Source organism: Oxyura jamaicensis, chromosome 2 (assembly GCF_011077185.1).
Source record: "Oxyura jamaicensis isolate SHBP4307 breed ruddy duck chromosome 2, BPBGC_Ojam_1.0, whole genome shotgun sequence".
In the NCBI taxonomy this organism is placed as follows: Eukaryota; Metazoa; Chordata; class Aves; order Anseriformes; family Anatidae; genus Oxyura; species Oxyura jamaicensis.
In genome coordinates, this window is record NC_048894.1 from 95,736,502 (window position 1) to 95,750,499 (window position 13,998).

General features: G+C 49.1%; 1 protein-coding gene across 2 annotated transcripts in view; it reads right to left on the reverse strand.

The window, feature by feature from the left end:
* Positions 1–12,634, reverse strand: part of NR4A3 (nuclear receptor subfamily 4 group A member 3) — a 28,297-nt gene extending 15,663 nt beyond the window's left edge. The window contains exons 1-6 of one of the 2 annotated variants that reach the window (XM_035318493.1): positions 12,462–12,634; positions 10,523–10,696; positions 8,138–8,201; positions 7,184–8,067; positions 5,065–5,194; positions 3,938–4,110 (exon numbers count right to left, since the gene is read on the reverse strand). In XM_035318493.1, coding sequence (XP_035174384.1) covers positions 3,938–4,110; positions 5,065–5,194; positions 7,184–8,067; positions 8,138–8,162 — 1,212 coding nt within the window. In that variant the 5' untranslated portion in view covers positions 8,163–8,201; positions 10,523–10,696; positions 12,462–12,634. The remainder of the gene's footprint in view (positions 1–3,937; positions 4,111–5,064; positions 5,195–7,183; positions 8,068–8,137; positions 8,202–10,522; positions 10,697–12,461) is intronic. The other variant, XM_035318494.1, reaches the window with a different exon arrangement.
* Between the last annotated feature and the right edge of the window lie 1,364 nt (positions 12,635–13,998).

Here is a 13,998-nt window from a genome sequence, read left to right on the forward strand (position 1 = left end):
CATAGCAAAGATGTTACAAGTCCTAGATACCTCTGGCCACGTCTGGGGTATGGGTGCTAGCCCTGAGTGACCCCCTGCTGCTCACTACCTACATGACTTTTGTACGGTGCGCTCAGCAAATGAAATGTGTCATCCCCCTGCCAAAGTTCACGAGGAGCTGAACTCTGCCCCAGCTGCTCTGAAGGATGACAGCGAAGCAAGAGGAGCCCAAATTCGGACAGGATGGGGAACAGCAGTAGACAATTTGTATGCTGTGAGAGGCTTACTTGTTCAGTCCTCCACCTGAATGAAGCAGATGAGGGAGGCTCAGGCAGTGCAAAATAATACTCCTGGCACTGGACTGCAGCAAGATGCACCAGGGTGTTTAGTAGGCAGAAAAAATAGAGTGCTACTTCAGACACCGTGCACCCCCTTCATTACATGAAGCCAAAACAGTGAGTGTGAGGAGGTGGGCTTTTCCCATTCATGGCCTTCAGCTCCTCCAGACTCTGGGAGACCTGCTCTGCTGAGCAGGAGCTGAGCTGTGACTCCTTTCTATACAGGAAAATTGAAAATTTAGGCTGATGGAAATTACTGCCTTGCCTTACAGGCAGTGTTAAGGCAAGACATGTTCTCGATCCTCTGATCAGTGAAAACGAGGGAAAAGAAAAGGAAAAGAAGAAAGATACTACCCTACGTTCACCCAAAATATAACTCATCACAAGTTGACGTAATTATGCCAGGTATTAAATTGCTGTCAGTAGTCATAAAGCAAAAGTTAGACAAAGTTTTAACATTGTCTAATGAAGCCGAATGCTACCCTGTCACATAACTGAATGTTACAGTACTCTATACCCCACTGGGCCACTTAATTAGACTGAATGCACCAAAAAAAAAAAATTAACCTGTATTTGTTGTCACAGTTTAGCCCATGTGAGTGTTTTTAGAAGACAGGTAAAAAAATACAAGGAGCTGTATAGTTTTGAACCGCAGGAGTATGTCACTGCTTGCTACAAAGGGTAGCTGAAATAAAATATTATTTACATTTGACAGTCTTATGAGTATGTAAGTAAGCAGAAACCAGATGTACGGTTCTGTTCTGTGCCCCAAATCTTTTTCTTTTCCCCCCATATGGTTATTTCATTGAGGAGAAGTGATATTTGACCTAGCTTCTGACCAAGAGAGCTGGTAAGCCTGGCCTCTGTCAAGAGGCCGTGGAGCGGAGGGGCTGAGTCCTGCACAGCCAGAGGAGGCTGGAGGCACTGCCAGGGAAAGCCAGCAGGGAAATCTCTGCCCTACTGCTGTCAAAAATTAAGGGATACCCGACTTACACAAGGGGGAGATGTGTGTGTAGCAAGCAACGTTAGTTTATACGGCATATCTAAAAGCCTGGTGTTGGGAAGGTTGATAGCACGATGCAGCCCTACCCTTTGCCTGCTTTACGACACCTTCATGGACTGCTGTAGCTGCAAAAGTCTAACAACGTTGGCTCTGCATATTCACAATCTGACAACAAGAAGCCATGCCTCCTTTTCCATGCATCTCCCCTTCCTGTGTCAGAAGCACGGATTTTTGCTTCATGTTTTTCCGGAGCCTGGGGTGGGATTATTGGCTAAATGCTGCGCTCCCCCTCCAAAAAGGCAACATTTCTATTTAAGTCAGTGGCTGTTTTGCCCGAAGAAGGACGGCAAGGTATAGGGTCTGCTTCTCCTCTCGCTTACTGAGAAGTCTAAACTCATGGAATTGTACCAGTAAAACAGGTGTGAGACCTGACTACGGCCCTTGGCCTTTAAAGAGTTCATAAACCAAATTCTCTTCCTAGCAATTGCTTTTTGAAACCAAGTACCTAAATATACCATTGCTGTGGGCTGGTAAGTTAAAACCAGTGCTGAAAGGAGAAGTGGCGATGTTCTCAACAGAACCGGTTCCACTGTGTTTTGCTTTAAAATCTGGAGGTTGTATAATTTAATTTTATACTTTTGGTGTAGGTTGTTGCGTTTTTTTTGAGGGAAGGGCTACACGTTCCTCTCTAAAACTCTTACTAGTATTTTTGCAACAGGCAAGATGACGTTACGGCTTGCAAACATGAAGACCATGCCAAACATTAAGGTCGTGGCTATGGAAGTGTTAGGACTGACGCCAAGCCAGGTTTCCAGATCTACCCATTTGTGGTGCACGGCAGGGTCACAGCCTAACCGAGCGTGCCGCGAGCCGGTCGTTACTGGCTCAGGATCCTTCGCAGTGATTTTTTAGCATTACAGTAGGATTCCTGCATACTTTGTATGGTTTATCTCAGATTTTACACAGTAATCTTTCCTGACCTCCCTTATTTTTTTAAAAAAAGCTTATGAAAAACATATGGATCTATTAATTTTTATCTTATTTTCATATTATCAGTGCTGCCAAGCATAACAGAATAATACATTTTTTATGTAAAGAAAAACTTAGGTATTAGTAGGTCCTAACAGACAATCATACGTGGTCTTTTAGCTACCACAACTAAATTAACCTTCTGTCAATCCTGTGCTCCCTGTAAGGACCAGCAGGATTGTTTAGCAGTGAGATCTATGGGCTGTTTTCATTAGAAGAGGAATAGCTGCCTTAGGTCAAAGAAAAAAGTCACATTAAAAAATCAGAGTTTTCATCTAATTTTGTAATTTTACACCTATAAGCAAGTACATGAGGCTGGATACTGCTTTCCTGGACTGGGCTGTTGTACTCATGTAACTCTGTGGAACCCAGTAGATTCCTGTCAAAGTGCACAGGGTTTGCAGAATGACCCCCTGAGACCTTCTGGGTAAGTTAAAATACACGTAAGTATGGCCAGAGTATTCTTGCCGAAAAGGCTGTCAGGCGCTGAACAACTAGATTCATAATCCTAATCTATAAAATTGTGGAGTTGTATACACACAGTTGTATACAGAGGCTTGAAGAAAAGAAGTTACAACATGCTTATAATTGCTAAATTATATATGTAAGCATATTCTAAAATGGAGTAAGATATTTTTATATGATTACAATAAAATATGTTTTAGTATTAAATATTACTTAGCAACAAGTGATAAATGGCCAGTGTAAATGTTGTCTGAATACAGCTGTATTTTTCACAGTCTGAGACTTAATCATATTTCATTAAGAGGGAGGAATTTAATCTTGTTTTTCCTTAGCTGTATTTTTTTATTTTCATGTATCAACCTACCTAAAAGTGTAATTCACAAGCTATTTCAATACTACATTTTAATAACTACAGAACAGTTCTATAAGCTTTCAAAATATCCCATCAATATTTAAATGGCAAATACTATACAATAAAGAACAAGGTTACAAAAATATATAACAGGCAGTAAAGCTTTGCTGAATTAATCTTTTAGAATTTTGATTTAATGGTCTGTTACACAAATATGAATTTTACTTAACAAATATTCATGCTGGGGTTTCCTAAGCCAGACCCTGTCCCCATTTAAATAAGGGAAAAATTCCTGTTGATTTCAATATAAATCCATCAAATGTTACTTTATGCAACCTTTACAGCATACTGGGGAAGTTCTGTTAGATTTTAGCATTTGTAACTTGAAACTTAAGATACCAGCCATATGGACACTACTGACTTTGTTAGATTAATCAATTGTTTTGTAATGGCTTGTGTTCTGGCATAGCCTTTTGCGAGACGAGCGCTCTGTTTGCCCGTGCATTGTTGCTTTCACTCACCCATGTGAGTATACAGCAGATAACCTTGTGTTTGAGACCCTGACAATGAACAGTTGCTAACACTGATTTCCAGCTCACCTCCTTTCCCATCATTATCCACCTACCATGAATAGGCACGGCTGGCTGGGCAAACTTCTACTCTCACCCCAATTTCACATTTATTTTCATTTTAGCAAACTGGCTGGTAAGCAGGAATGCGGTTCATGACTCATTTCCATGCAGAAAACAAACAAAGAAAAGCGAGACATACTCTTGAATAGTCGAGCTCCCTGGGCGTGGAGTCGGTTAAAGCTCGGACGAGGGCGTTCATCATGCTGATGGGAGGAGAAGGCGGGGAGGGCTGAGAAGGTTCTTGCTGCAAGGGGCTCTTTGGTTTGGAAGGCAGCCGACCTCTTCTCCCTTTCAGGCTGTCCGTGCGCACAACTGCGTAAAAAAGAGGGGGATCAGTTGTGAGGACACCAGCAGACGACAGATCAGACCGAGCACCTGCTTCCCTCGCGATGGCCAGCCCAGCAAAAACAAGAGCATTCTCCAATTTCAGCACGTGCTACCGATGCCTTTGATCGCAGAGAAACACAAACGGTACCAGATCGGCGTCAGACCTCTGGTCGTAAGCAGCAGCCTAACTGCTTAGTTGAAGCCCAGCTGTGTTCCTAGCGCTCGTGCTTTGTTTGCAGCACGCCTGTGTGCCCCTATATGTGCACGCACACACACAGCTCTACCGCTGAAAGAAAACCGTACGTGAAACGCAAGTGTTACTACTGCCAGTGCACCTCCTATATGGCAGGGTCTTTCTTTCAAAGTAATTTTAGCTTTCTCAGAGCAGCAGAAAAATCTGTTCAGACCATATAGGCTGTATTATCCATGTCAGTATTTGCCACGGGACTGCTCACACAGCATTACTCACGTACTTAAATATTTGCAGAATTGGGACTAATGAGTTGATCCTGTTTCCATTTAAATTAATTGCAAATTTACAATCAGCTTGTGGGAATGAGACAAGACTGTATGCAAAAATGCACGCCCAGCAATGACATGCAGCCCCCTGTGAGATAATATGTGGAAGCCAACAGCACTACTGAACGACATTCAAAGTTCATAAAGGTGATATTTTGGCCAGAGTCAAATTATCCTCTCGTGACCTTGCTGTTCTCGAACTCTGGGGTCCCAGAAAGTCTAACCACTAACTCTGGTGACAAGAAAAAAAAAATAAGTCAATACCTTGTTACACAAATGCACACGTTCAGGGCCAAGTTAGGAACCCCACTACTGCAAAATTTATAGTAAAGACATCCCTGTCCACACACACACACACTCACACGTACTCATTAAATGCAATGTTCCACCATTTGGGATAATAATAGCAAGAGTCCTTACCTTCTTTAACCATGCCGACGCTGAGACACTTCTGAAACCGGCAGTACTGACATCTGTTACGACGTCTCTTGTCCACTGGACAGTTTTTATTTGCCAGACAAACATATTTTGCGTTTTTCTGCACTGTTCTCTGAGAAAAGGCAACAGAGAAATAGTAAACCGATAGTTTTGTGAACAACTTAGAACCTGACAAAATGTATTTTAATTACAACATGAAAAGCGACAGTGCAATTCATATAATTAGATAAAATTAATTTCCTAACACACTAGCCTGCAGGAAAAACAATTTTATTAGTGTTAGCTACTGACAATGAAAATCATCTAGGATTGTTCTGAAGCAAGTCTCTGGAGACAGGCAACTTTGAATGATAAAATCATATCTGAAATTACCAGGTCATCGCATCTACCTTTGGGGATTAGATTATCTCCGCTTTTAATATCCCTTTGGGAACAATTTTCTACTTGGTTCATTCCCTTGATTATTGCTGACCTTATTAAAATAAAATCAAAATGATCTGCGATGTACTTCTCTTGCTATCACCATTGTTAGTCAAATACCACAATAACTGGTTTGGTTAGCCATTAAAATCATCGGGGAGAAAAATAAAAATACCAGAACCCCCTACAAAATATATTTAGTTAAATATCCTGGGAAAGCTAACCTGCCTTGGGAAAAAGAAAATAGACAGAGGGATACCATAGCTACATACATCTAATTAGCTCCTAAAGCAGTTTAAAAACTATAAGGAAAAATTAGAATTAGTAAAATCCTGGTGAGCCTTGAAAGAATGTAATAGAAATTGTTGCAAACCTATATTATGCATTTCCATACTTAATATCAAATACATTGATAAATAACTTAGCACAAAAAGAAATTAATAAGAAAGCTATCGGGAGAGGATCAAATTTATCAATTCAACATTTGGTATTAAATCTTTCCCTGCAATTAAATTAATGGGAAAATGCTATTTTATACTTTTGTTGTATTTCAAACGACTGCTTCAATGCACTAAGTATAAGGGGCACAGCAAATAGCGTTCGTTGCACTTTAGAACTGAATACTGTTTCACTTGAGAAAATAATATTGCAGAATAAGCTCTAGCCACAGCTCCCAGTGAAGGATATGCTATTAATTTCCACGGGGGCAGGATCAGGCCCAGCCAAGCTGCTATTTCCAGGTTGTTTGTGGTCCATTTTCTAATTATTTTTAAATAACAACCGAGTTGTACAGGAGATGTGTATTTTAGCATGTTGCCAAAGGATTATAACGAAGTAATATTAGCATTCTATGTACAATAAAAAAAAAAAAAAAACAACACACGCTGTGGGCCCTCCCCTACATCTATTTTTGGACTATTTTTGTTCCCATCGTACTTAGGAAATCTTTACCAGAACAGGGGCACGACTACTATCTGTGCAGAAAGAAATGTACCAAACCAGCCCCAAATTTTATCAATTCTTGAACCTACTACCTAGACCACCCCCCCAAAAAAAAGTCCACCCCAAGTGTTTCACTTAGGCTGTTTCTGAAAAAAAAAAAAAAAAAAAAGTCCTGAACTCCAAACTAAATTTGTTGCAATTATCAAGTGCCCAAATCTAAAAGCAGAAAGGATTCCAGTCTTAAAAGTACAAGCACATGCTCAGAAGCTGCCTCATGTAAAGGGTCGGTGGTGCTGACTGCCTTCACAGCCTCCTAAGCTACACGGGGACACAGCGTGGCGTGGTGTCACTGCTCGGCTAGGTGCTTTCAATGGGGAGACATCGCTCGCTTCATATACTAATGAGCAGCGATGTGGCAGCAACCAAATAAAAGTTAAATATTTGGTTTTGCTCCATGCCTGAAGTTGCCCCTTGGGTTATGCCCTCCTGGCTGGAGCAGCCTGGGTGCGAGGTACGGCACCACCACCGCCTGCCGAGAAATGAAACAGGACTTTCTGATGCATCTCCTTTCCAACGAGGTTGGGTGTGGAGGAGCTCTGAGCCCTGGCACGCGACACCCTGGTGCTGATGGGGCCGAGGCCAGGAGCCTGCAGCCACCCAGCAGGGTTGGGTGGGAGGGAAGGGGAAGATGGAGGACGCCGGGTGGGGAGCGAGACCCACGTCCTGGCGAAGCTCTCACCTTGAAGAAGCCCTTGCAGCCCTCGCACGTCCGCACGCCGTAGTGCTGGCAGGCGGCGTTGTCCCCGCAGACGGCGCACGTGCCCTCCCCGGACGAGGAACTCCTGCTGGGCGGGGAGGGGAGGCCACTGCCGCCGCCGCTGGCTTCCCCCATCAGGCTGGAGGTGGCCGCGTTGAGGCCGAGCGGGGAGAAGGCTAAGGTGGCTGGTCTTTTGGCCAGGGGAAGGCCGTACGAGTGGCTCTCCATGGGGGCTTGGCCGGCCGCCGGCCTGTCGGGGCCCAGGGGGAGGCTCAAGGAAGCCGGGTCGTAGCACATGTGGGCGGCCGCCGCCGGCGTGTGCGGGGGGGAGTGCTTGAAGTGGAAGAGGGGGAAGCGCGGAGGCACAGTCTTCATGGGGGCGGCCTCCATCAGGTGTCCCGGAGGCAGGCAGGTCTGGGTGGGCTGCAGCGGGGGCTCGTCCCACAGGCTCTGGTGCGGGGGGAAGCCCGGCGTGGTGGGCGTGGAGGGCGGCGACTGCTTGAAGTACATGGAGGTGCTGGGCATCCCCTCGTCCGTGGAGGGCGGCAGCGAGGGCTGGTAGGTGGAAAGCCGGGCGTCTTCCATCTTGATGAGGGGCCTCTGGCTGGAGGAGGCGGATTGCATTTGGTAGAGGCAGGAAGGCTTGAGCTCGTAGCTGCCGGAGTAACCCTCCATGAAGGTGCTGAAGCTGGGAAGGGAGGTGGTGGCGGTGGCAGTGATCTCGGTACTGCTCAGGTCCATGGTCAGCTTGGCATAGTCAGGGTTCATGATCTCCGAGCTGTACTCCGAGCCATACGCGTAGGTCTGAGCTGCATAATTCGAACCGGGCGGTGAAGGGCTATACTGCGCTTGCACACAGGGCATATCTGCAGGGGCAAAGGGGGATGTTAACACCAAGCCCCACATGCTGAGGCCACAGTCCAGACCCTTGCTAACCTCTTTCCGAAGAGCTTTCCCACATTTCATGGGGCTCGGACAGACACCCGACTCCCACTCTCACCTGGACATGGGAAACACAAATTAAGCTCAAGTCGTTGACGAGGAGCATGTATCAGGGATCGACTGAGCATTATGTATTAGGGAGCCCGCTCTCTTCCACTCGCTGGGGCCACTTGAATTTATACCGGTGTCAGCGAGAGGGGAATCCATCTCCAGCCTGCCCTAGACCCGCTGCTTAGTATACATAGGTGTCAATGAGAATTAGATAAGCGGAATGGGAACGGTTTATGGCTCTAAATCTATCTCTGTATGCGTGCGACCGTGCCATAAAATTTTCATGAAGGGTAAACTAGATTACCAAATGCATAATATTAAAACAGATATTTAGTTTAAAAGGAACAGCGTCTACAGGAGATGTCAGAGAAACAGCTCACATCGCAGTATTTGCTACTTAAGACTTGCAAACATCAATTTTGCTTACTCGACTCTGGGCCTTCAAAGCATATTTCTGGTCAGCTAATAACTCAGGGTTGGTGTCTAGCTGCTACTTTTGAGGCTTATCTGTAGTGGAACATTCTCCTCAAAAAAGCGAGCGGTACAACAGATTCCTGAATTTGCAAAATGTAAGAGAAAAAGTAATGGGCATTTCTGTTTTTATAAGGAAGTGACAATTTAATTGTTTTTGTCCATTAGCTGTAAAAGTTAATGTGGTTCACTGGTAGCCGGGAGGGTTTCAGCAGCACAGTGCCTGCAAAGATTTTTTTTTCCTTTCACATTTCCTACTAATCCACTATTTCCTTGGTTGCTCTCAAGAAATAATGGAGCCAATTCTGCAATCCACCTGAGGTTCACCTGGCCAAAAAACATGAGACTCTAGCCCAGAATTTGCAACCCAGGCTAAAAGTGCATGATGAGCTTTGGTTCTGCAGCAGAGGAATAAAATGCACCAATTTAGCACAAATACTCTCGTAAATAGAACAGAAAAGTAAATACAGAGAAAGTGTGTATCAAAAGTCAGTGCAGTTCATCTCTTCTTAATTGTGGTAATTTATATTCCTAAAGTACTGGATAGAGAATTCATATTAAAAAAAAAAAAAAGAAAAAAAAAGGCTGTATCAAAAATAACGGGGTTTTCCTCAGTATTTTAAGAACTCCCTTCACTTATAACTTTTAGATATTCACTTGAACCTGCCATGCAAGGATCCGAATAACAGGTGTCAGACCAACTTTCCATTCTTCCCTGCCTGCTTTGCAGATAAATGTAAACCAAGCACCAGATTTCAATTATCGTGTTGTCACAGAGTATTCAGATCTTCCTTCTTCTCGAGAAAACATCAAAAAGTGGGAGAAAAAATAGTGGTGTTTTCTGATATTGCGAAGACCTTTCTCCTTGCAAATCCATGTATTTAAAGAAAAAAAGATAGCAGGACAACACTTCAGCACTTCCATAAGCCTTGCCTCCCAATCTTATTTATGTATCTTCCCACAAAGGTCTCTTTTTCCTATCAATATCTGTGTCCATGCCGTTCCATGCACACACATTTCATGCCAAGCCCTATTACTATCATTTGTTTAGCTTAAGGACTGCCTGCTAAAATGCACTGATCAGTGCTTAATCGAATAGAAAGGGAAAGCAATTCCTTCCCTGCGCTTCCACTGAGGAACACAACTGAACGAGCGGGCAGATAATGTCACAAGTGGACGCGCTGATATGCGGCCCCATGAAGAAAAAAGGCTTCTTGCAAGCTCAGAAAATGAGCCGGGATTTTTTTTTTTTTCCCCCTTAGCAGGAGAGCTAAGGAGAGTATGGCAGGGTTGGGGCCTGAATTCTGCTCAAAGTGGGCTGAGAAAGCCTAAGTCTAAAATAAGTCTGACCTGAGGACAGAAAAAATATCCCCAGCGTAAAGGTCTGGTGCGCTCTGCGCAACTCCTCCTACTTCGCCCTCTGCCAGCACCTTCCTCTGACTAATCCTAACCCCTACTTTTCTACTCGGGGCACCGATATTAATCACCCCGCAAAGCAAATAACCTGGGATTTTCTCTTCTTGACCCAAAAATGTTAGGAAAAAATAAAGATAAAAAAGCGGTACGGGAGGTTCGCTGATGGCTGGTATGTCATCCAAGCCCGGAGGAAGGAGTGAAAAATCAGGGAAGGAATACTCGGAGTTATTCTTCTCATCCTATTAGCGGCATCCTTGCGAGAGAGAGCTCGGCGTGAGGGATGCGCCGAGCCAGCGCTCCTCCCGGAGCCTCCAGCATCCCAGCCGGCGGCTCCCGATCCGCTCCTTCCACGTCGCTCGGGGGCGATCCCCCCTTAAAGAGGGGAGCCCGGGGAGGGAGCAGGGGCCCTCGCACCTCTCCTCTTCCTCGGCGGCTGCTTACCTGGCGGGTATCTTGCGCGCTGAATGGTGGGGCTGGTGGGGCGGGCGGCACCGGGCGGCGGCGGCGGCGGCGGCGGCGGCGGCGGCGGCGGGGGGCTCCGTGCCGGCTGGGACCTCTCTGCGGAGGCTGCTTGGGAGGCTGGCCTCGGCGGGGGGCGCTCTTCCGACCCGGGCGCTGCGAGGAGAAAGGAGAGGGTCAGCAGCCGGCTAAGGGGGGAGCTTGGCCCCAGGGTGGGCAAAGGGAGCACCCCCGGGCCGGGGGTGCCGTGCCCCGGCGGCTCCCCGTGGGATGCTCCGGCCCCTCCGCCTGCTGCGGGCTGCAACTCCTACGCTTTTTTTTTTTTTTTTTTTTTTTTTTTCCTTTTTCTCCCCAGCTTTCCCCTTCTTCGCCTTCACTCCCTGCCCCACTGCCGGGCTGCTCGGTACCTCCCCGGCTCCCATCTCCTTCTCTGCGCCCCCCCGGCCCCGGAGCTCGGGATGCGCCCCCCCGAGCCGCCGGTTTCCTAGAGACACTCGGTGAGCTTTTAAGCACGCAGCACCCCTCCGGAGAGCAGCCGCCGGAGCCAGGAGCTCAGAGCCGTGAGGGCTGTAAATTAGTAGGAAATAAGCACCCCCCACTCCCCCCCCCCCCTTGTCACAGCTCTTTTCTTCCTCCGTGCGCTCCGCATTCAGCCCCGAGTGCCACCCCTCCCCACCCCGTAAGGCGAGGAGGAAAAGCGTGAAACGCTCCCATTGTGACCGGGACTTCTCCAGGCGAGTTTCGAAACCTTCATTTACCCAGCAGGGACCGCCAAGAGGCGGGGGGAGCTCCACTGAATTAAAAGTTTCGAGCTCCGCTCCCAGCGCCGGTGCGCTCCCGGCTTTGCGCATCCCCCCCCGCCCCGGAGCCGCACACGCTCGCTCCCCAAAATCCACGGGGCTCGGGCGAGTTCCCGCAAGAAATCTCCGGAGAAAACCCTCTCCTGCTCGGGCTCGGTCCATTGTTTTAGCGGGGCCGGGCTCCACCGTACGACAGTCTCCACGGAGGAGAGGGAAACGGGGCGAGGAATGTAACCGGAGCGCAGCGGGCTGGGGAAAAAGTTAACGACGCGTTCCCAAAGTTTGTGGGGTTTGGGGGGATTTTTTACTTTTCCCGGAGAAGAATAAAAAATTAAAAAAAAAAAAACAACAAAAAAAAACACCGAGCCCCACGCAGCCGAACCCCCTGCTGGAATCAGCCTTTTCCGCGCTTGCCCTGGGAAATTTCCTCATTTTTTTTTTTAAATATAAAAAAATATATAAAAATAAAACCACACAACCAAACCCAAACGCCAGTTCCACCCAGGTGAGCAGCACCTCCGCCCGCGGCGCGTTGGCTATCGCGATAGCGCTGTCCCGACAGCCTTCCGCGGCAGCATATCGCGACAAAGCGCCTTGCCGGCTCGCTCCCAGCCCGGCCGGCGACCGAGGCGCTCGGTGCCCCGGCGCACACGCTGGGGGGCTCGGTACCCTCCGGGGTGTCGGTGCCGGTGCCGCCGGGGGGTCTCCGGGGCTGAGCGCTCGGTGGGACCCTCGCGACCCTGCGAGGCGACAGCAGCGACAGCAGCAGCAGCAGCGACAAGTTGTGCTGTAGGAAGGAGCCGAGCGAGTGCCATTCATCCCCGCCGTGAACTCCCCGCCGCCGCCGCCGGCAGCATCATTTCCATGACAACAACCAGCAGAAAGCCCTCGGTACCGGCTGCTCGGCCGCCAGCCCGGCCCGGGACGAGCCGGTGCCGGGGGACGCCGGGGTGGGGGGGAAACGGGGACGGGGACACTCGGAGCATCCCGCTTGCGGCGGAGCTGGAAGGAGGGGGGGGGGGGGCGAGGCGAAAGTTTGGGGCGGTCGCGGCGGCGGCGCTTCCCCGTCCCCGAAAGTTGTCCGGCGGTGCCCGCGGGGTGCCGGCAGAGCCCATACGTACTCGCTTGCTGTGTGGGTTCCGTCTTTACATCGGGGTCCCCGGCGGCCGCTTCCTCACCGGGGCGAGCGGGCGCTGTCCAGCGGCCGGGCGGCGACGGGAGCACCGCGGGGCTCGGCGGCGGCTGCGGCGGCGGTGGAAGAAGAGGCTCCGGAGGAGGACGCGTTATCCCGAGTCATGGAAAAAGGGGAGCCCCGGCAGCCGGTCCCCGCCGGGCGAGGCGAGGCAGAGCGAGCCGTCAGGGGCTGCCGGGCGGCGGCTGTCGGCCGGCCGCGGGGTGCCCGGGGGGCTGCGTGCGGCGGGCAGAGAGAGGACGGAGGCGCCTCTCCGCGCTGCTCTCCCGCTCCGTGCCTCCGAACGTCATTTATGTGAGAGCAGCCCTAGCGGCCTCTCCATAGAGCGGCTGGAATGCGAAACGTCAATCGTGACGCCATGGGAGCCTGACGCTGCTGACCCCCCCCCCCCTCCCCGCCCCGTGCGCCGCCGCGCCGAGCCCGGACGGGCCGGGGGTGAGCCCGGAGCGAGGGACGGCGACGGGACGGGACGGGAGCGGGGCTCCGAGCCGCTGCGCTGCGGGACGCGGTGCTCGGGGCCGGCAGCGCCGATTAAACACCTCCGTATCGCCGTCGTTCTTTTACTGTTACGGTTGTTATTGTTGGTGTTATGACTGGTCGGCAGCAGCGCGTTCTGCAGGCGCTCCGGCTCTTTGCTGGGGGCTGGAAGGGGACGGGAGCTTTGGCTGCGCGGCGAGGGGCGCCTTCAGGAGGGATCACCGGAGACTGCTTCCTTTACCTCCGCTTTTTTCACTTTTTTTTTTCTTTTCCTTTTTTTTTTTTTTAATATTTTTTCTTTCATTTTTTTTTTCACTTTTTTCCTTTTTTCCATTTTTCTTTATTCCTCTTTTCCTTTTTCATTTCTTTTTTCTTTATTCCCTGTCCATTTTTTTCCGTCTTTCATTTTTTATTTTTTTCCCTTTTTCATTTCCTTTTCTTTTTCATTCTTCTTTCTTTTACTTTCCCCCTTTTATTTTCCCCCTTCTTTTTTCCTCTTATTCCCTTTCCCCCTTTCACATTTCTTTTTCCTTTATTCCCCTTTCATTTTTTTCCGTTTTTTTTTTTTAATTATTATTTTGTCACGTTTCTTCTTTTTCAGTTTCTTTTCCCTTTTTCCCTTTTATTTTCCTTTTTTTTCCCTTTTATTCTTTTTTCCATTTATTCTTTTTTTTTCCTTTTCCTTTCCTTTTCCCCTTTTCCTTCCCCTTTCCCCCTTTCCTTCCCCCTTTCTCCAACTTTCCCCTCCTCTCCCTTCACTTTCACGCACTTCCTTCCCCCTTTCCCCTCCGAACATCCCACCCGCAGGCCCCGCGACCAGCTCGGGGAGGCTCCGCACCTCCCGGACGGACGAACACCTCTCTGCCCGTCCGGCCGCAGCACGCCGGCAGCCGCCGGGCCCCGCGGTCCCACGGGGGCGGTCCGGGAGGGCCGGGCGGCAGCCCCCGGCCGTGCCCGCCCCGCGCCCCGGCGGCCCCGCTGCCCCCCCC